The 24,113-nt window shown below is 41.1% G+C and overlaps 1 protein-coding gene across 1 annotated transcript; it reads right to left on the bottom strand.

The window, feature by feature from the left end:
* Window positions 1-382: 382 nt before the first annotated feature.
* Window positions 383-22,922, bottom strand: LOC110538566 (serine protease hepsin). Its single transcript, XM_021625461.3, has 13 exons — window positions 22,352-22,922; window positions 21,751-21,876; window positions 15,288-15,386; window positions 10,517-10,558; window positions 10,279-10,417; window positions 8,648-8,767; window positions 8,527-8,567; window positions 8,052-8,217; window positions 7,683-7,879; window positions 3,887-3,982; window positions 2,387-2,529; window positions 1,945-2,109; window positions 383-1,834 (listed from the first exon to the last, which is right to left on the bottom strand). Exons 2-13 carry the CDS (start codon window positions 21,767-21,769, stop codon window positions 1,781-1,783), a joined length of 1,281 nt encoding a protein of 426 aa, XP_021481136.1. The 5' UTR covers window positions 21,770-21,876; window positions 22,352-22,922; the 3' UTR covers window positions 383-1,780.
* Between the last annotated feature and the right edge of the window lie 1,191 nt (window positions 22,923-24,113).

Genomic DNA, 24,113 nt, shown 5'->3' with positions numbered 1-24,113 from the left:
CCAGGAATGTTTAGATTCCATAAAACCAGTTCCACAACTGTGTCCAGATACAAAGTGTTATGTATTGCGGAAATGACGGGCTTTTTACTGAGGCTTTAGCCGCAAAATATAATACTGGTACAGATGTAAGATCTTCATTTGATCACCCTTTTGAAGGAAATGTACAACTTGAAAAAGGCTTCTGGAGTTTGTCATTTCCACTTTGAAATTTCAGACTTGATTTTCCCTTACAGAAAATGTATCTACTACTACAAAAATATCCATGAATTATAATCCACATAATTCATATTTCCTGTTGCTTCAGGATTGGTTTCCTTCTGTAGCAAACTGGCTCAAATTAAGATCACATATCTGTAGATGACATTTGACATACATCATCCAGTTTGTTAAATTAAATCTTTATTTCAATACAATATTCAATAGACAATTTACATTTACAGAAGGAACAGAGTTTAAATCAGTAACAATAACATTCTTACTAAGAATTTCATAATTTCTTCACAGAAAATATATATACATTCATCTGCACAGAGACTAGACTTCAAACAATATAAAACGAGGAAATGAAAGCATAAAGACCGTCAAATAAGCTTGATAAACTACATCACAATAAACTACAGCAAATTGAGCCATGATGATCAACAGACAATACAGAGTTTTTCTAGTGTTGCTGTGTAGCTAATTATCTACCAATAAGGTAGTTGTGGTTCTCAGCAGGTAATAGGCCCTTAACTGACAACACACAGCTGAGTATGATCTCTGTAGTGTAGTGCATCATCTTGTGATGAATATGTTATATGACTTGGTGTTGTTAACCGTTAATCCCTAGTAACTTGTGAAGCTGAAATGGCAAATAAGAACTTCATTCTGGTTGTTATTGCACATTTGAGAATGAAATCCATGGATCACTTACAAATAAACATCAATTTTCAAAAAAATCTGTTACTAATATTTACAATAAAGCCAAACAAATACAACACTGATTTAACTATGCATATCTCATACGTTCAACAGCTCCATTTCTAATCTACACAGGCTATAGAAATATCCTTTACATTTCACCTGTCCCTAAATTCATGTCCCCACCAAAAACAAAACTAAGAAACATCATGTATCATTATAGAAGGTAACAGTCACTCTGAACTGCAATCTGTGATACAAAAAAAGGATAGAGAGACAATTCAAGAGCTGAATATCTGACACTAATGTTTTTATTTGTGACGAACATTTGAGGTCTTAGGGAATTTCAGCTTCATGTTGTCTATGTTAAAATCTCTTCAGTAACTTTGGCATTATTTGTTCAAGGGAATCATATAAAGGAGAAACTTCATGGCAAAACCAGCCAGAATGTTATTTAACATCTGTTTGAGCGTTACATTTTGATACACAGGCTTGTTGTGTATCATAAGTTGGTTGCACCTAAAAGAGTCAAACTGTAAGAAAACTCTGAATACAAAAATGAACCCTTTAATGACATACACATGATCCCCATGACAGTACAATCTGCACATTGGCTGGCAGAGTGGTGATTTTCTATGACTTTGTCATGCATGTCCCATAAGTATTTTCATTTGATGCTTTCTCATTTCACAAGACCATACACCTATTGATTATTCTTTGGTCAAGCTACCATTTCAAGGGTTTCCTCCGGTAATCTAGTTGAATTTACCTATACATCCAATTTCTGCACAAGGTTCCCCTAATAGGATGGGTTTTTGGACAGGTGAAGTGCAGTAAGTCTGAATGGATAATATTTTGGTAATTTCTGATCCCTTAAAGGTCAGTGCTCCCATGTACGCGCCATTTTGTGCACTCCTGGTGAATTGTGATACGTCTGTGAACATAAGACAGGAAAAGAAGATTATACTTCCACCTGTGTGCATCTGTGTGTGTGTGTGTGTGTGTGTGCATGCGTACATGTGTATGTCTGTGTACTGTACTCACCCTCATGGCTGAGGAGATCCAGGGTAGGAAGCGGGACACTCTGGTGTAGACGCCAGGCTTCTTGGCCATGGCACAGCCTGTTCCCCAGCTCACCACCCCCAGCAGGCGGTAGCGGCTGGCCTTGGACAGGGAGTCCTCAGCCACAAACGGGCCCCCGCTGTCCCCCTGAGATAAGAAAGTCAACCACTCACATACAGTACATTGTAAAATCAGTCTCACTTGGGTAAATGGATTATATAAATATGAACAATTTCTCATGTAAAAGCTAGAATCTGGATAGAGAGACTGGCTCATATCCGACACATATCCGACACATTCAGACGTCAACAATTGACATGTTTGTAAGTGGAAGACAGAATACGGATGGAAGGTGACATTTTTTGTTCAAGTTTATTAATTGACTGTCAGGGCATGGAAATTAGATGTCACTATAGCTGGTTACCTGACAGGCATCGGTACCACCCTTCTCAAAGCCAGCACAGAACATGCTGGTGGTAATCTGGTTGTCATAGTAATCAGGGGCGTTACAGACAGCGTCGTTGATGATTGGCACGTTAGCCTCCTGAAGAACATCAGCAAGAGTACCTAAGAGAGAAAGAGAGTGAGAGATATATAGAGAGAACGAGAGAGGGATAGAAAGAGAGAAAGTGTGTGTAAGAGAGAGAGAGAGAGAGAGAGAGAGAGAGAGAGAGAGAAGCTATTAATCCCTCTATTCACATTAATGATGGCGTGATCCGACAACCATATCTGACCAAAAGATTGTTGATTCCTGGTCAATAGTGCTTGGCACATCTGCACACTATGACACTGTCCCTGTTTACATATTCAAAGGTCATACAGTGAGAGAGAGGAGGGAGAGAAAGAAAAGAGATAGGGAGAGGCTGTCTTGTCCAATGATAACAATGATACACCTACTCTGTCTTTCCATGGTTCCAGATAATGGTTTAAACCCAACTCCTACACTATCTGTCTCTGGGAAAAGATGATGTTTTAAACCCAGCTCCTACAGTATCGGTCTCTGGGACCAGATTATGATTTAAACCCAGCTCCTACAGTATCTATCTCTGGGACCAGATTATGATTTAAACCCAGCTCCTACAGTATCTGTCTCTGGGACCAGATTATGATTTAAACCCAGCTCCTACAGTATCTGTCTATGAGCCCAGATTATGTTTTAAACCCAGCTCCTACAGTATCTGTCTCTGGGACCAGATTATGATTTAAACCCAGCTCCTACAGTATCTGTCTATGAGCCCAGATTATGATTTAAACCCAGCTCCTACAGTATCTGTCTCTGGGACCAGATTATGATTTAAACCCAGCTCCTACAGTATCGGTCTCTGGGACCAGATTATGATTTAAACCCAGCTCCTACAGTATCTATCTCTGGGACCAGATTATGATTTAAACCCAGCTCCTACAGTATCTATCTCTGGGACCAGATTATGATTTAAACCCAGCTCCTACAGTATCTATCTCTGGGACCAGATTATGATTTAAACCCAGCTCCTACAGTATCGGTCTCTGGGACCAGATTATGATTTAAACCCAGCTCCTACAGTATCTATCTCTGGGACCAGATTATGATTTAAACCCAGCTCCTACAGTATCTGTCTCTGGGACCAGATTATGATTTAAACCCAGCTCCTACAGTATCTGTCTATGAGCCCAGATTATGTTTTAAACCCAGCTCCTACAGTATCTGTCTCTGGGACCAGATTATGTTTTAAACCCAGGTCCTACAGTATCGGTCTCTGGGACCAGATTATGATTTAAACCCAGCTCCTACAGTATCTGTCTATGAGCCCAGATTATGTTTTAAACCCAGCTCCTACAGTATCTGTCTATGAGCCCAGATTATGTTTTAAACCCAGCTCCTACAGTATCTGTCTCTGGGACCAGATGTAAGTTTAAGGATGTAGAAGCCAACACAGTCACTCACCATAGTAACCTACATTTCCCCAGCCTGTCACTGTCCCTATCTGGCCGTCAATCAGGCGCTGGCCGTAGTGGGGTAAACACACCGGCTGGATGTAGTCTGCAGAAAACAGAAGGTTTATTATTTATTTTTAATTTCACCTTTATTTAACCAGGTAGGCCAGTTGAGAACAAGTTCTCATTTACAACAGCGACCTGGCCAAGATAAAGCAAAGCAGTGCAGCACAAACAACAATACATGGAATAAACAAACATACGGTCATAGGTCATAAATAGCCATAGTGGCAAAATAATTACAATATAGTAATTAAACACTCAAATCAAATCAAATCAAAGTTTATTTGTCACGTATGCCGAATACAACAGGTGTAGGTAGACCTTACATTGAAATGCTTACTTACAGGCTCTAACCAATAGTGCACAAATCTGTTAGGTGAACAATAGGCAAGTAAAGAAATAAAACAGCAGTAAAAAGACAGGCTATATACAGTTGCGAGGCTATAAAAGTAGCGAGGCTACATACAGACACCGGTTAGTCAGGCTGATTGAGGGAGTATGTACATGTAGGTATGGATAAAATGACTATGCATATATGATGAACAGAGAGTAGCAGTAGCGTAAAAGAGGAGTTGGCGGGTGGTGGGACACAATGCAGATAGCCCGGTTAGCCAATGGGCGGGAGCACTGGTTGGTCGGCCCAATTGAGGTAGTATGTACATGAATGTATAGTTAAAGTGACTATGCATATATGATAAACAGAGAGTAGCAGCAGCGTAAAAAGAGGGTTTGGGGAGGGTTGGGGGGGCACACAATGCAAATAGTCCGGGTAGCCATTTGATTACCTGTTCTGGAGTCTTATTGCTTGGGGGTAAAAACTGTTTTGTCCTAGACTTGGCACTCCGGTACCGCTTGCCATGCGGTAGTAGAGAACAATCTATGGCTGGGGTGGCTGGGGTCTTTGACAATTTGTAGGGCCTTCCTGGATGGCAGGCAGCTTAGCCCCAGTGATGTACTGGGCCGTACACACTACCCTTTGTAGTGCCATGCGGTCAGAGGCCGAGCAATTACCGTACCAGACAGTGATGCAACCAGTCAGGTGATGCTCTCGATGTTGCAGCTGTAGAACCTTTTGAGGATCTCAGGACCCATGTCAAATCTTTTTCGTTTCCTGAGGGGGAATAGGCTTTGTTGTGCCCTCTTCACGACTGTCTTGGTGTGTTTGGACCATTCTAGTTTGTCCAGAGTAGTGGTGCTGGGCGGGCAGGCAGAGTTGTATGACATTGAAGCTCGTCTGGAGGTTAGTTAACACAGTGTCCAAAGAAGGGCCAAAAGTATACAGAATGGTGTCGTCTGCGTAGAGGTGGATCAGAGAGTCACCAGCAGCAAGAGCGACATCATTGATGTATACAGAGAAAAGAGTCGGCTTGAGGATTGAACCCTGTGGCACCCCCATAGAGACTGCCAGAGGTCCGGACAACAGGCCCTCCGATTTGACACACTGAACTCTGTCTGAGAAGTAGTTGGTGAACCAGACGAGGCAGTCATTTGAGAAACCAAGGCTGTTGAGTCTGCCAATAATAATGTGGTGATTGACAGAGTCAAAAGCATTGGCCAGGTCGATGAATACAGCTGCACAGTATTGTCTGTTATCGATGGCGGTTATGATGAGGTGAAGAGAAGGGAGCGAGAGATGAGATTGAATTATACTTAACTTCACTAGGGTAGGAGGCAGCATTCGGTATTTTGGATGAAAAGCGTGCCCAAATTAAACTGCCTGCTACTTAAGCCCAGAAGCTAGGATATGCATATAATTAGTTGATTTGGATAGAAAACACTCTACAGTTTCCAAAACTGTTAAAATAAGGTCTGTGAGTATAACAGAACTGATATGGTAGGCAAAAACCTGAGGAGAATCCGACCAGGAAGTACTATTATTCTATTATTTTGAAAGGCTGTTTTTCCATTGAAAGCCTATCCACCATTCAAAGACTTAGGACTAAGTACACAATCTCTATGGCTTCCCCTACATGTGGCCAGTCAGGCGTTTACTCTGAAAAATGAGGGAGATACAGCACTTTCAATGAGATGCCAGTGGAAATTTCCAGCCATGAGCGCGCATTTCTTGTTTCTCCTTTTCTATTGACGTAGCTTTTGTCCGTTGAAATATTATTGATTATTTATGGCAAGATTTTTGGACATAAAGAGGTACATTATCGAACAAAACAAACATTTATTATCTAACATGGAGACCTGGGAGTGCCACCAGATGAAGATTATCAAAGGTAAGTAATTAATTTTAACGCTATTTCTGACCTTGGTTGGATAATGGTTGTATGGTTTTTGTGGCTAGGCGCTGACCTAACATAATGGCGTCGTGTGCTTTCGCCGTAAAGCCTTTTTGAAATCTGACACAGCGGTTGCATTAAGGAGAATTTTATCTTTAAATGTATGCTAAACACTTGTATCTTTAATCAATGCTTATGATGAATATTTCTGTAATTTGATGTGGCTCTCTGCATTTTCACCGGATGTATGTTTGAGACAATGATTACTGTACATAACGCGCCAATTTCAACTGAGGTTTTTGAACATAAAGATTAACTTTATCGAACAAAACACACATTTATTGTGTAACATGAAGTCCAGTGAGTGCCATCTGATGAAGATCATCAAAGGTTAGTGATTAATTTAATCGCTATTTCTAACTTTTGTGAGCCCTCTCCTTGGCTGGAAAATGGCTGTATGGTTTTCTGTGACTAGCTGCTGACCTAACATAATCGTTTGGTGTGCTTTCACCGAAATTGGATTTACAAGAGTTTACAAGAAGTTTATCTTTAAAATGGTGTAAAATACTTGTATGTTTGAGGAATTTTAATTATGGGATTTCTGTTGTTTTGAATTTGGCACCCTGCAAATTCACTGGCTGTTGTCGAGGTGGGATGCTTGTACCAGAGAGGTTAAATGTATACTTGCACAAAAATTGAGATAGTTTACTTGCGGGCATGTGTGTTGTATTCACTGTGGATAATGTTAATCTTGGCGGCTGATGTTGCATGTTCTCAATTTACCCACCAGTGAGTTATTATATCATGAGAATAGCTGCAATTCGGAGTCCAACCACTAGATGTCAGACAAGGCCCAATATATATGTCCCTGATAAACAACAGGAAGTTCACTGCATAACAACTACATCCTAGATCAGTTTCCCAAAATCGGGGATGCACGTTTTGTTTAATGCCCTAGCACTACACAGCTGATTCAAATAATCAACTAATCATAAAGCTTTCATAATTTGAAACAGCTGTATAGTGTTAAGACAAAACGTGCACCCCTTGGGGTTTGGGAAACGCTGTCCTAGAGAGTTTTCTCTCTCACATTATAACAATGTAATGTTTTTCTATGTACGTCCAGCGATTCCACGAAAAATGACAGTAAAACAGAGGGCAAACTATTCTGTCCGGTTCTGATATCATTGTCTTTTGTCCAGGGGACAGCAGGCAGGCAGTAAAGAGGGCCTTTGTTTGGTAGTCTGACTGGAAACCTGAACACTGAAGAAGGGAATTACCATAGTGACTCGTCCCTCATCTCTATCTGGCTTTATCACTTCTCTCTACTTCCCTTCTCTCTCTCTCTCTCTCTCTCTCTCTTTCTCTCTCTCTCTCTCTCCCTCTCTCCCTCCCTCTCTCTCTACCTATTATACCTCTAAGCACACTGTGGCTTCGTCTGATGTGCCTTGAAAAAGAACAACAAATCATCACAGTATAATAAGAATATAACAATATGGGCCCGGATGTGTTTACCTGTGAAGTGCAGAGGCTGGGCCAGAGCAAGGACAGCGATGTCTCTGCTGTTGTCATCTATGTTGGGGTCTACGAAGGGCAGGTAGCTGCTGTGGTACACCACAGTCTTTACCTCAAGAACTCTAACATTCTTATGGGTGAGCTTGTTGTAGATGGAGCCCAGTAGCACCCTCCATCGAGACACCTGACGGTTCCTCCTGAGGACAAACAGAATCCATGAGAAGAAGTGTGTGTAAGCGAGAGAAGAGATAGAGAGAGCAAGTGAGACAGTGTGTGTGTGTGTGAGAGAGAGAGAGAGAGAGAGAGAGAGAGAGAGAGAGAGAGAGAGAGAGAGAGAGAGAGAGATGGAGAGAAATATTCAGGGCTTACTCTGGGAAGCAGTGGGCTGCGCTGACGATCCAGCGGTCTGAGATGATGGAGCCGCCACACTGGTGCACCCCGTCATACTGCAGACTGACCTGCCACGGCCAGCTACCCTGCCTAGCATCTACACCACCTACTATACGGTCCTCTGTCAGACTACGCCTGCCACAGTCTAGACAGACAGAAAGAGAGGGGAGGGAGGGATAGGGAGGAGAAAGAGATATGGATGGGGAGGGAGGGAGGGAGGGAGAAGGAGAAGACAGAGAGAGATAGGGAGGGAGGAATAAAGAGAGAGGTAAGAGAGGGAGAGGTACAGGAGGAGAGAAAGAGAGATAGGGAGGAGTAAAGAGATAGGTAATGGGGGGATGCAGGAGAGAGAGAGTTAAGCCATCTTGTACAACTCTCAGGTTGTTTTTCATCACTTTGTGTAAAAATTGTATCACGGTGTAAGGACCAAACCAAAGCTCTCAGCAGAACCTACCTTGACAAAGCAGACTTAGGACCTGGCCAGTTTCACAGTCACTGAAAAACAAAACGACAACAGTCAGACACAGCAGCCTGGAACCCATCTATGAGATACGAGTGTTATAAGAATGTCTGACCAGGGATATAGAGACTCTTTGATCTTCTTTCCATAGGTCAGCTCCTTCTCTTTGACACAGAAGAACTCCTCACGGTCGTTACTGCCTTCAGGGATACTGGACACGGAGTAATTCACCACGCTGGAGGGGACATAAGGCATGCATCTCTTTATTACAGAGACTTCTATCACTGACAGATCAGTTGAAAGATCCCTGGCCTAAACCAGATGAAGTTGTATAACTTTTTGGGCGACCTTACCAAATCCACATAGCAATGTAAGGTAAAACATACCCTCGTAAAACTGACCATCTTACCGATCCTCGACTTTGGCGATGTCATTTACAAAATAGCCTCCAACACCCTACTCAACAAATTGGATGCAGTCTATCACAGTGCCATCTGTTTTGTCATCAAAGCCCCATATACTACCCACCACTGCGACCTGTACGCTCTCGTTGGCTGGCCCTCGCTTCATACTCGTCGCCAAACCAACTGGCTCCAGGTCATCTACAAGACCCTGCTAGGTAAAGTCCCGCCTTATCTCTGCTCGCTGGTCACCATAGCAGCACCCACCCGTAACATGCGTTCCAGCGGGTATATCTCACTTGTCAACCCCAAAGCCAATTCCTCCTTTGGCCGCCTCTCCTTACAGTTCTCTGCTGCCATTGACTGGAACGAACTACAAAAATCTCTGAAACTGGAAACACTTATCTCCCTCACTAGCTTTAAGCACCAGCTGTCAGAGCAGCTCACAGATCACTGGACCTATACATAGCCCATCTATAAATAGCCCAAACAACTACCGCTTCCCCTACTGCATTTATTTATTTATTTTGCTCCTTTGCACCCCAGTATTTCTACTTTGCACACTCATCTCCGGTCAAATCTACCATTCCAGTGTTTAATTGCTATATTGTATTTACTTCGCCACCATGGCCTATTTATTGCCTTTACCTCCCTTATCTCACCTCATTTGCTCACATTGTATATATACTTATTTTTCTACTGTCTTATTGACTGTATGTTTGTTTTACTCCATGTGTAACTCTGTGTTGTTATATGTGTCGAACTGCTTTGCTTTATCTTGGCCAGGTCGCAGATGTAAATAAGAAATTGTTCTTAACTTGCCTACCTGGTGAAATAAGGGTCAAATAAAGAAAGAAAGAAAGATCTCTCATTGAAAGGAAGTCTGAGAAGTGGTAGATCCATTCTATATGCACTATTTTTTATGCTTCCTGTCCTTAAGTTTAGTTTTCGCCTCCTTTTATTTTCAGCTTTGTATATCAGCTGAAAATACAATCTTTTTTGTTTTTGAAAATATATTTCACAGCTGTTTAGAGTCTCTAAACTATACATTGCTTGCTTTGTGGCCATAAACTGAAATAGGCAAACCATTAGAATTTTAGCAACCAGGCAAGGGTGGAGCACTTTCTGCGCAGCCTTCTTGCATGGCATAGGGGTATCAGCCCCCCACACCTCTCTGATTCAGAGGGGTTGGGTTAAATGCGGAAGACACATTTCAGTTGAGTGCATTCAGTTGTACAACTGACTAGGTACTGCTTCCCTTTCCCTTTATCATGCTGTAGATAGTGACTCCCACTTTGGGATTTAATCTAAAGTCTTTCATATCACAATCCATCAATCTCCTCACCTGACAAAGCCCATCTCCTCACAGCTGATGTTGGCCAGGAGCTGGTTGGCCTCTGAGGAACAGAGGTGTCTCCACCGTCGCTCGGCCGAGTCAAACACCCGGAGACGTAGGTCCGAGCTTGGATTGGAGTTTACCTGGACTGGGTTGGAGCAATGAAATACTGGATCAAACAAACCATTCTATCGATTCAGATACGATATGAGGTTGGCTTTGGTGGAGTGGTTTCCCTCTCACTTACCATCATATAATCCTGTGTCTTCTTCTCTGATACAAAATGTTACTAGGATTTGAAAAACAAACAAACAAAAGTCAACAACATGTAATATAAAACTGTAAAGTGCATACACACTCTGTTGATGAAACAGCAAACCTCACAGAGCCTGCAAACAAATCCACTGACTGCAATCAAACAATGTTGGTAATATCTGTACTAGAGTTCGACCGATTATGATTTTTCAACGCCGATACCGATTATTGGAGGACCAAAAATCCGATACCGATTAATCGGCTGATGTTTTTCTTTTTTTTTTGTAATAATGACAATTACAACAATACTGAATTAACACTTATTTTAACTTAATATAAAACATCAATAAAATCAATCTAGCCTCAAATAAATAATGAAACATGTTCAATTTGGTTTAAATAATGCAAAAACAAAGTGTTGGAGAAGAAAGTAATATGTGCCATGTAAAAAAGCTAGCGTTTAAGTTCCTTGCTCAGAACATGAGAACATATGACAGTTGGTGGTTCTTTTTAACATGAGACTTCAATATTCCAAGGTAAGAGGTTTTAGGTTGTAGTTAATACCTCTTGAAACTAGGGGGCACTATTTTCATTTTTTGAAAAATAACGTTCCCAAAGTAAACGGGCTATTTTGTTAGGACAAGATGCTAGAATATGCATATAACAGCTTATGACAGCTTAGGATAGAAAACACTCCAAAGTTTCCAAAACTGTAAAAATATTGTCTGTGAGTATAACAGAACTGATATTGTAGGCGAAAGCCTGAGAAAAATCCAATCAGGAAGGGACTCTTATTTAGAAAGCTCTGCGTTCCTATGCGTCCCTATTGAGCAGTGAATGGGATATCAACCAGACTCCTTTTTCTATGACTTCCCTAATGTGTCTAGTGTCACAATACATAGTTTCAGGATTTTATTTTGAAAAATGAGCCTGAACGACAACATTGCGTCAGTGGTCAGCTGGAGGCTCTCAGAGTGATTTGTGCGTAATAGACAAATGCGACCATTGTTTCTCTCTATCCTACTAAGAAGCCACCTGTCCCGGTTGATATATTATCAAATAGATATTTGAAAAACAATCTTGAGGATTGATTATAAAAAACGTTTGCCATATTATGGATCTAATTTGGAATATTTTCCAGCGTTGTCGAGAACGCAGTTTCCGGTGGATTCCTCAACCAAACGTGAAGTACAAACGGAGGTATTTCGGCTATAAAAATAATCTTTATGGGACAAAATGAACATTTGCTGTCTAACTGGGAGTCTCGTGAGTGAAAACATCCAAAGCTCATCAAAGGTAAACGATTTAATTTGATTGCTTTTCTGATTTTTCGTGACCAAGCTGCCTGCTGCTAGCTAGGCATAATGCTATGCTAGGTTATCGATAAACTTACACAAATGCTTGTCTTTCTTTGGCTATAAAGCATAATTTCAAAATCTGAGATGACAGGGTGATTAACAAAAGGCTAAGCTATGTTTCAATATATTTCACTTGTGATTTCATGAATATGAATATTTTCTAGTAATATTTTTTGTCCGTTGCGTTATGCTAATTAGTGGCAGTTGATGACAATTCTCCCGGATCCAGGAGAGGGAGTTCCAAGAATTATAGGACTATTTCTCTCTGTACCATTTGTATTTCATATACCTTTGACTATTGGATGTTCTTATAGGCACTATAGTATTGCCAGTGTAACAGTATAGCTTCCGTCCCCCTCCTCACCCCTACCTGGGCTCAAACCAGGAACACATCGACAACAGCCACACTCGAAGCATTGTTACCCATCGCTCCACAAAAGCCGCGGCCCTTGCAGCGCAAGGGGAATAACTACTCCAAATCTAAAAGCGAGTGACGTTTGAAACAGTATTAGCGCACACCCAGCTAACTAGCTAGCCATTTCACATTGGTTAGACCAGCCATTAGGCTGATAGGCTTGAAGTCATAAACAGCGCTGTGCTTGCGAAGAGCTGCTGGCAAAACACATGAAAGTGCTGTTTGAATGAATGATTACGGGCCTGCTGCTGCTCAGTCAGACTGCTCTATCAAATCAGACTTAATTATAACATAATAACACACAGAAATACGAGCCTTTGGTCATTAATATGATCGAATCCGGAAACTATCATTTCGAAAACAAAACGTTTATTATTTCAGTGAAATACGGAACCGTTCGGTATTTTTTTTAATATAACGGGTGGCATCCCTAAATCTAAATATTCTTGTTACATTGCACAACCTTCAATGTATGTCATAATTACGTAAAATTCTGGCAAATTAGTTCGCAATGAGCCAGGCAGCCCAAACAGTTGCATATACCCTGACTCTGCGTGCAATGAACGCAAGAGAAATGACACAATTCCACCTGGTTAATATTGCCTGCTAAACTGGATTAGTAGTTATAACTAGTGATTATGATTGATTGTTTTTTATAAGATAAGTTTAATGCTAGCTAGCCATTTACCTTGGCTTCTACTGCGTTCGCGTAACAGGCAGGCTACTCGTTGAGTGCAATGGTTAGAGTGTTGGACTAGTTAACGGTGCGGTTGCAAAATTGGAACCCCTGAGCTGACAAGGTGAAAATCTGTCGTTCTGCCCCTGAACAAGGCAGTTAACCCACAGTTCCTAGGCAGTCATTGAAAATAAGAATGTGTTCTTAACTGACTTGCCCAGTTAAATAAAAGGTATAAAAAAATAAAAATATTATAAATATATATATATTTTTATATAATCGGAAATCGCCGCCCAAAAATACTGATTTCCGATTGCTATGAAAACTTGAAATAGGCCCCAATTAATCGGCCATTCCGATTAATCGGTCGACCTCTAATCTGTACCAAAGATGGGAGGATGAATTAAGATAGTTCAGTCAGGCCGTTTACCATTGAAATAATTGGTCAGTTCCTGTCTCCTTAAGGGGGTGGCTCTCCCATAGACACCAATGTGATAGAAACTGGTTCTGGTGTACTTAGTTAATTGACTTCCATTCAAACAGAAAACAATGAGGGAGTGGGATGTCTCGCTTCCTCTTTCGTCTCTGTCTGTACTATGAAAAAACTAAAACTACAGTGCCTTGCGAAAGTATTCGGCCCCCTTGAACTTTGCAACCTTTTGCCACATTTCAGGCTTCAAACATAAAGATATAAAACTGTATTTTTTTGTGAAGAATCAACAACAAGTGAGACACAATCATGAAGTGGAACGACATTTATTGGATATTTCAAACTTTTTTAACAAATCAAAAACTGAAAAATTGGGCGTGCAAAATTATTCAGCCTCTTTACTTTCAGTGCAGCAAACTCTCTCCAGAAGTCCAGTGAGGATCTCTGAATGATCCAATGTTGACCTAAATGACTAATGATGATAAATACAATCCACCTGTGTGTAATCAAGTCTCCGTATAAATGCACCTGCACTGTGATAGTCTCAGAGGTCCGTTAAAAGCGCAGAGAGCATCATGAAGAACAAGGAACACACCAGGCAGGTCCGAGATACTGTTGTGAAGAAGTTTAAAGCCGGATTTGGATACAAAAAGATTTCCCAAGTATTAAACATCCCAAGGAGCACTGTGCAAGCGATAATATTGAAATGGAAGGAGTATCAGACCACTGCAAATCTACCAAGACCTGGCCGTCCCTCTAAACTTTCAGCTCATACAAGGAGAAGACTGATCAGAGATGCAGCCAAGAGGCCCATGATCACTCTGGATGAACTGCAGAGATCTACAGCTGAGGTGGGAGACTCTGTCCATAGGACAACAATCAGTCGTATATTGCACAAATCTGGCCTTTATGGAAAAGTGGCAAGAAGAAAGCCATTTCTTAAAGATATACATAAAAAGTGTTGTTTAAAGTTTGCCACAAGCCACCTGGGAGACACACCAAACATGTGGAAGAAGGTGCTCTGGTCAGATGAAACCAAAATTGAACTTTTTGGCAACAATGCAAAACGTTATGTTTGGCGTAAAAGCAACACAGCTGAACACACCATCCCCACTGTCAAACATGGTGGTGGCAGCATCATGGTTTGGGCCTGCTTTTCTTCAGCAGGGACAGGGAAGATGGTTAAAATTGATGGGAAGATGGATGGAGCCAAATACAGGACCATTCTGGAAGAAAACCTGATGGAGTCTGCAAAAGACCTGAGACTGGGACGAAGATTTGTCTTCCAACAAGACAATGATCCAAAACATAAAGCAAAATCTACAATGGAATGGTTCAAAAATAAACGTATCCAGGTGTTAGAATGGCCAAGTCAAAGTCCAGACCTGAATCCAATCGAGAATCTGTGGAAATAACTGAAAACTGCTGTTCACAAATGCTCTCCATCCAACCTCACTGAGCTCGAGCTGTTTTGCAAGGAGGAATGGGAAAAAATGTCAGTCTCTCGATGTGCAAAACTGATAGAGACATACCCCAAGCGACTTACAGCTGTAATCGCAGCAAAAGGTGGAGCTACAAAGTATTAACTTAAGGGGGTTGAATAATTTTGCACGCCCAATTTTTCAGTTTTTGATTTGTTAACAAAGTTTGAAATATCCAATAATTGTCGTTCCACTTCATGATTGTGTCCCACTTGTTGTTGATTCTTCACAAAAAATACAGTTTTATATCTTTATGTTTGAAGCCTGAAATGTGGCAAAAGGTCGCAAAGTTCAAGGGGGCCGAATACTTTCGCAAGGCACTGTACATTGCCCACAAAAGCACTGCTCATTGCCAAAAGGTACACATCACTACTGTGTGAGAGCAGATGCAGAGGTCTCTCACCTACAGCCCAGACAGCAGCTCCAATCCCCCCAAGTAGCACCACGGTCAGACACACGCCCGCCACGCGACATGGGGTCAGGAAGGTCACCCCCGCGCCTCCTGTAAAAGACAATACACACAACAAAAACAACACACACAACAAAAACATACCATTACGTTCAACGTCACACTGAAAGTAGTCTGGCCCAGGAGTGTGAAGGTGAACGGCAAGGTACTGGAATGACAAACCACCCTTGCTTTGCTGTCTCTGCCTTGCGGGCTCCCCTCTCTTCACTGGGATTCTCTACCTCTGACTCTATTAAGTCCTTGGCTTACACGCGCTCTCCCATTCTGTCCCTAGGAGGGGTGCATCACGTTGTGCCAGGCTTTTTTCGGTGGTCTGTCTGTCTGTCCTATCTGGTGTAATTCTCCTGTCTTATCTAGTGCCCTGTGTGATCTTAAGTAGGCTTCCTCTAATTCTTCAATCTCTCTCTCCCCATCCGGAGGACCTGAGCCGCATGCCTCAGGACTACCGGGCCTGATGACTCCTGGCATTCCCCGTCCCCAGTCCACCTGGTTGTGCTGCTGATCCAGTTTCTGCTGTTCTGCCTGCGTTTATAGACCCCTGATCTGTTCACTGGTCGTGCTACCTTGTCCCAGACCTGCTGTTTCGACCCTCGCTCTCCCCCTCTCTCTCTCCCCCTTCTTGTTCTCTCTCCCCTTTCTACCACACCTGCTGTCTCGACAATGCTCGGCTATGAAAAGACAACTGACCATGCTGGTCATCTATGACCGTCTGAACATCTTGAAGAACGATCTGGCCTTAATGGCCATGTACTCTTATAATCTCCATTAGGCACAGCAAGAAGAGGACAGGCCACCCCTCACAGCCTAGTTCCTTTCTAGGTTCCTTCCTTTCTAGGGAGTTTTTCCTAGCCACCATGCTATATGTATAAGCAATTTGTGACTGCTGATGTAAAAAGGGCTTTATAAATAAATGTGATTGATTGATTGACATTTACACCTGATGTGCTGACCTGTTGCACCCTCTATAACCACTGTGATTATTATTTGACCCTGCTGGTCATCTATGAACATTTGAACATCTTGAAGAAGTGAAAGTGTTTTAATCAGATAGGTAAAAAGGAAGAGAGAGTGTCATAATACCACACTGGCAAATTGGCACATTGAAAAAGTACAAATGAATAGGATCAATAGTCCAAAGTCTGCTCCATTTCCATAGAGCTAAAACAAACTGCAAGCTTGATTTCAGTGCCATCTCAAGCCCCAACAAATTGTCACTGTGTCCCTAGCTAGAACACAAGGTTGGGCAGAATGAGAGGTCATTTCATTGCATTAAATTGCTGATGATGATGAAAGGTCCATGAACTGACCAGTCACTAACTGTTAAAGTTTGGTTGAACCAAAACAAAGCCACACTTGATTATTCAAGCACTGTTTCCAACTTAAGCCACACTTATGCGCCGCACACACACACAAACACACTTGTTTTACTGTCCTTGTGAGGACTTCTGGTCCCCACAAGGATAGTAAAACCAAACCATACACACACACACACACACACACACACACACACACACACACACACACACACACACACACACACACACACACACACACACACACACACACACACAGGTAGCATGCGTAAATCTGCTGTGTTTGCAGACAGGTATCTGAGGCGCAGAGAGTGAAGTTCTGGAGTGGTCATTAACCTTGCAGGCTGGCCAGCCAGCTTCAGCCTGTGCAGAGACATGCCACATACAAGACCAAACCAGCAGAGCAGACCAGCAGAGACACCGACTGACTGCAAGGCATAATAAGCTCCTGACTCAGTGCAAAGAAACACACTGTCTGTGTGTGGATCCAACTCAGGTCTAACACACGTTATAAGAATGCTCTGTAGGTAATACACAGGTCTATAAGTCTGTTATTACTGTGTAGGTATTCACAAGTCTTTATGTATGCTATAGGACCAAGACATTTTACTGATCTGGTCATGTGGCCCTTGCTATGTGGGCAATACACCAGTCTGACAGACACTTAGGAACAATCTCCTAATCTCCTATTGGGCATCAATACATGCCCAACAGTGAGGACATCATTCAACCATTCGACACCAACAACACAAACAGTTGCACTATATTTCACATTTGAGTCATTTAGCAGACGCTCTTATCCAGAGCGACTTACAGGAGCAATTAGGGTTAAATGCCTTGCTCAAAGGCACAGACAGATGTTTTACTTAGTCGGCTCGGGGATTCGAACTAGCAACCTTTTGCTTACCAACGCTCTTAACCGCTAGGCTACCTGCCACCCACTACCTGGATCACCCTAGCTGCCTGTACAAGCAGAGTCTGCCGGATGAGCATGTCTCTTATCAACAACATAACACTGTTTCCCATTGTGCCTTATGCAGGGAAACAAGCATCAACCTGATACTCTGCCAATCAAAAGAGAGGAAAATCAACATCGCACACAAAGGAGGGAGACTGGAATTCAGTGAGAAAACACTGTGGGTTCTGTAAGGCCATGGGGTCTGAAGTGTGTACTCCCTACCTCAGGATATGGGCACAGTTTACAGGCAGCTGATGGCTTTTCAGAGAGTGATGGGGAAATATTCCACTTTTTTCTCCCTTACTCACCACTGTCAATCAGTGTGGACCATGCATCAACAATAAGATACATGGGTTTCTACTGAGAGGGCATTAAAAAAATAACATCAAGTACTGTTGCTCTTTAACACAGTGAAAATTAAGATGTAAAAATGTATTTGAAGGCTTTTGTATACTGTACGGTTTTTAAAACACACAATTGACCTGCATAACATACAGTGAAGCTCTGTTAGAGTGATGACTGTACATTATATAATAAAATTGACTTTTTCCAAACAATAACAGATGTTTTGGTGCAGTCACCTATGGCAACACCAGAGAACTGAGCACATGTTATAGGCTGCTGATTCAAGGGCTTTTCCAGATATCAGTCTGGAGCCCTGATACACTGGCTCGTGGGTGTGCTGGCTTTTGTTCCAACCCAGCACTAACACGCATGAAGACCATGATTAGTTGATTGTTTAAAACAGGTATGGTCTAGAGAGCAGAACCCTTCATACCCAGTCACATTGCAGAACCCTGCACTACAGATTTAAATTAGAACATTCCTTCTCTGTACAAAAGCGATTCTCAACCTTGTTGACTTTCAGGAGACTTTCTACTTCGAACAAAAACGTTCTACAACCACAAAACCCATCCCTAACCCATCCACCTATGTCCTGTGAGGCCGTATCAGTAGATTAATGTGTTATTGTTCCTGCCCAGGACTCTATGTAATGACAGGGGTGAGGAAGGGACCACAGATCCTATTGACATAACCAGATCTTGTCTAAGGGCTGACTTTATCTCAGGCCAGTCTCCCTTCCAGTATTCCAGCTGCTGGTTCCAAGAAAGCCCCACATTTCCTAAACCCACTCCAGTGGATCCTGGAGTCATAGGCCTGGAGCTGGAGAACAAGCCCTGCTATTGTTTTAGCTTCTACCTGAGTACAACCGATGTGTGGGAAATACACATCTCCTTTGCTGAAGAGAGATACATACTTCTATAAGGTGAAAGGCCTAGTTACCTTGTGTCTCTCTCAGGAAGATTATATTCTGCCTAATTTCACAATAGAAATATTGTTTCATAAAGCTACATCTGTTTCAGAACTGTGACTAAAATGTCTCACACAACAATCAATGAGTCATGGAATGCCACTGATCAGCAGTTCCAGCGACTAAACCACAGATAGACCACAGTGTTGTACACCTCAGCCCACACCTCAACCCAGATCAAAATGAAACCAGACAACACAACAATCACCAGTCATGCTATAACTGTTTCAGCTACACTGTACAGGATCAACTCAGAAGGAGACAGAGATGTTGTTCATTGGATTGTGAGGTTTGCCAATGGCTTTACATTGAAACATAGAATCTGTCAGAGAGTCCTGGTGAGCATCTCCATCTCAAGACACACGGAAGTGTCCATGCTTGAGAACTTAGGAGCATTTTTAATTCTCCAAATGAAACGCCACACAATAAATGATGTCTGTGTCTGATGTCTATGTCTGATAAAAAAGCAAACAGTATAACTGTGGTCTAAAAAATATTTTAAACTCAAGATTACCCGTGTTATTACCACTGTTTTGATTATTTGACAGTACATACAGGTATAGCTTTCGAAATACTGAGTAAAGATCATGATTAGGATCACCTACTACTAGTGATAATTAGATAACAAAGAAATACTGAGTAAAGATCATGATTAGGATCACCTACTACTAGTGATAATTAGATAACAAAGAAATACTGAGTAAAGATCATGATTAGGATCACCTACTACTAGTGATAATTAGATAACAAAGAAATACTGAGTAAAGATCATGATTAGGATCACCTACTACTAGTGATAATTAGATAACAAAGAAATACTGAGTAAAGATCATGATTAGGATCACCTACTACTAGTGATAATTAGATAACAAAGAAATACTGAGTAAAGATCATGATTAGGATCACCTACTACTAGTGATAATTAGATAACAAAGAAATACTGAGTAAAGATCATGATTAGGATCACCTACTACTAGTGATAATTAGATAACAAAGAAATACTGAGTAAAGATCATGATTAGGATCACCTACTACTAGTGATAATTAGATAACAAAGAAATACTGAGTAAAGATCATGATTAGGATCACCTACTACTAGTGATAATTAGATAACAAAGAAATACTGAGTAAAGATCATGATTAGGATCACCTACTACTAGTGATAATTAGATAACAAAGAAATACTGAGTAAAGATCATGATTAGGATCACCTACTACTAGTGATAATTAGATAACAAAGAAATACTGAGTAAAGATCATGATTAGGATCACCTACTACTAGTGATAATTAGATAACAAAGAAATACTGAGTAAAGATCATGATTAGGATCACCTACTACTAGTGATAATTAGATAACAAAGAAATACTGAGTAAAGATCATGATTAGGATCACCTACTACTAGTGATAATTAGATAACAAAGAAATACTGAGTAAAGATCATGATTAGGATCACCTACTACTAGTGATAATTAGATAACAAAGAAATACTGAGTAAAGATCATGATTAGGATCACCTACTACTAGTGATAATTAGATAACAAAGAAATACTGAGTAAAGATCATGATTAGGATCACCTACTACTAGTGATAATTAGATAACAAAGAAATACTGAGTAAAGATCATGATTAGGATCACCTACTACTAGTGATAATTAGATAACAAAGAAATACTGAGTAAAGATCATGATTAGGATCACCTACTACTAGTGATAATTAGATAACAAAGAAATACTGATATGGTTCCAAGCCAGGTACACTTGGGCCTTTATCTTATCTGTCATTCCATAAACATAATCACACAAGACATTACCGTGTCATAAAGTAGTTAAAGTAGTTAGAATGAAAGTAGTTAAATAAGGTGTATGGTCTGCCACTACAACTGAAGAGACAGCTGAGAAGTGAATGCAAGAACCCAATGGATTTAGTAAACATTGTTACATGAGTGATAATGGTGAAAGATAATGTTCTCCGTTCAGAAAGAACTCTAGACGCCCCAATTAGATAATAAAAGAGGTTCCTTGTGTAATAATACAGTTGAAGTCAGAAGTATACAGACACCTTAGCTAAATACATTTAAACTCAGTTTTTCACAATTCCTGACAATTAATCCTAGTAAAAATTCCCTGTCTTAAGTCAGTTAAGATCACCACTTTATTTGAAGAATGTGAAATGTCAGAATAACCAGAGGACATTTCTCCAAAAAGTACCATCTTTGTCCCCATGTGCAGTTGCAAACGGTACTATTTTTGAATGACTCCAACCTAAGTGTATGTAAACTTCCGACTTCAACTGTAAATACTCAAAACATTTCTAAACAGAATTAAAGAGGCATGGATAAAGTATCACTGAACTCTTAAGGGTTCTTTGGCTTTCCCCATAGGATAACCCTCTTAATGTAGGTTCCAGGTAGAACTCTTTTTGGTTCCAGGTAGAACACTTTTGGGTTCCATGTAGAATCCTCTGGTAAAGGTTTCTACATAGAACCCATAGGGTTCTGCCTGGAACCAAAAAGTGTTCTTCAAAGGGTTCTCCTATGGGGACAGCACCTTTTTTTCTAAGAGTGTGTGTACTTTAATAAAAGCTCAATTATTTGCAAGATCTTCGTCAAAAACAGACTGTAGAAAGAAAATAAAACATTTTTAAAAGGTTCCTAATCTAGATCACACACTCGACACCACAAAAGGTAGTTTACCCCATCAAACATCAAGCAGTGGCCAGTTCTATTAATCTTTAACACTGAGTTCTTCTGATGTCAAATATAGAGGGAAAAAATGTGGCAAGGACAATGTCTGGATGTGTGCGGAACACTCACCATTCTTTTTCTCAGTCATGTTTTCTCGCTCAAAAGTAGAAAATGAAAAGAGGTAGCTGAAGTTCAGAGTGGCCCTGCTTCACAGCTCCTGTGATGGTCAACTTGCCACCCAGGCTTATCCCCAGCCTGTATAAATAGATAGCACAGAACATAAACGTTAATACACTTTTTGACTGGAGAGAGGTGGGTTAAACAAGTTAAATAAACCAAAGGGCAAAGTGAGTTGTTTTTAGCAGATTTGACTAATAGTCCAGGCTGAAGGGAAAATTGTTATTTTTCTATGGAATAAATGTGTAATAAACATGTCTCTACTGATGAGTGGTAGCTATATTGTAATTTACCACAGAATTAGGATATGCTGTTTCTCCCCAGTATGCATACTAGCTAGCTACCAACAGGCCTACCATCCAGCATAGAATGATTAGGCCTACATACCTTTCATATCGAGAAACTCATAACAATCACCATTAGACGTGAACACTGGACAGAATGTAACTGTTACTTTTCCATAGCTATGTTCATGATCAAAAACAACTCAATGTGCTTTAAAATGACAGAGTAGTAGGTTACTCAAAATCCACACCATTCTCAGTGCACTCACCTCTCTTTTGCAACAGGTGTAGGACTGCTTGTCAAGTCAAGCGTGAGAAAAAATGAAGTTACAATCTCGGCGATTACTCTCGAGGCTCGCTGTTCCGTCCGGGGTAAGCAGTATGAATAGGCTGTAAACTCCACCATAGATATTCCCAATAGTTCGACAAGTGGTTGTATGGCTACAAAGAGTACGAAAATAAAACGTTCCCCACTTTCTCCCCTTCTGCGAAAGTTTTCCGTTCAAAACTGAAAATAAAATATAATTTCCTATAGATAAAACGTGTAGCTATCAACGTATTTACACGGTTGTTTTTTCTGTAAAAACAAGACTGCTCAGCAGTTCAACTTGTTCAACTCCCGGATCTGCGCTCATAGCCTTTTAGAAACGGTCAAGGTAGTGTACAGGTGACGTCATGAGATATCGGTCAAATGGCACCTGCAGAGCAGAGCACAGGCTTAACAACCCCTTCAATTGATATACCGTTTCCTAGTTTTACATTTATGTGTTAAGTGCAGGTAATGTTCCAGGTGCAATAGACCAAAGTGCATTGAAGTTGAGGCATGAGTAGGCCAGTCCTAGGCTTAAACCATGCCACAGGAGCTTAAATGGACCTTGCAACATTATTGTCTAAACAATAGAGTGAAAATGTAGCCGGTGCTTTACTGCACCGCTGTAACTCTGCGTTGTGTGTGGTTGATTGAGACTATAAACGTGGACTTTGGAGATCAGGTAGTTTTAATCAAGCAGAACTGACTCTCTGCATCCTGCATCTGCATCCAAAAGGAAATAAAACATTTGTAGAGCACATCTGTTCTGAGAATCGTCGCCTCTTTCTACAACAGATGCACAATAGGAGGGATTGGGATGATTCGAGGAGCTAGCCATCGTTCACACATACAATAGCCTGCTAATACCTTAGCTAGCTATTAACCACATGTTGATTTCAGAATATTGACATCATCCTAAAAAGTACAATTACAAGTGCATCTTAACAATACCATCCACTTATGAGTAACCTCTAAATATACATCATTATTCATGAACAAAACACTGTGTGTATGACTTTGTACTTAAAATAATCAAACTTTTCTGAAGACAGAAAAAGCGTGCCTACCTCTCTCAGTGCATCAAAATGATTTGAGCACGAACACGCCGGGCAAAACGTAAGTACACACTCCCCTTCTCCCAGGATGCAGGCATGCATAACAAATCAACACAACATATTGATATATGAACCTGGTGAAATTCACATAGTACTTTAACAACTGTTACACAAACAGGGGGTTGGGATATGATTAGAACTAGACAGGTCTGTAGGCAGAACGGTCAGAGGTAAAGGCATAGATCTGCATATAATGGATGCTCATTGTAAACAAGGTCTCAATAGACAGAACCAAAAACAGGCTCTGGCTTGTTTAGTGACAGTGACATTATAAGCCAGCAACAGGGCCTTGGCTTTTTGTTGCAGGCTTATAATGTTGTGAGGGAGCGTCAGAGATGGCTTTGGGAGTCTTCCAGACTGGCTGGAGGAGGCTGCTCTCACTTATCCTGCAAGGTAAGACTTACATCATATTCATCATTATATTATACGGAGCACACTTTTAGTATGGTATGTGAATAGACATACAAAGTATTGTATCCCAGGCTGCTGTGTGTGTTCCCTCCGCTCTACTGTGTGCCGTGGCCGTCTTGTCTGTGGTTCTCCTCTGCTCCTACGGCTACCCTCAGCCCTACAGGGTGCTGTCTGAGATGTGGTGCCGGGACCAGA

This window comes from Oncorhynchus mykiss, chromosome 2, assembly GCF_057628025.1.
Source record: "Oncorhynchus mykiss isolate SJ-2025 chromosome 2, ASM5762802v1, whole genome shotgun sequence".
Taxonomy (NCBI): Eukaryota; Metazoa; Chordata; class Actinopteri; order Salmoniformes; family Salmonidae; genus Oncorhynchus; species Oncorhynchus mykiss.
This window is presented reverse-complemented; position numbering and strand designations above follow the sequence as displayed.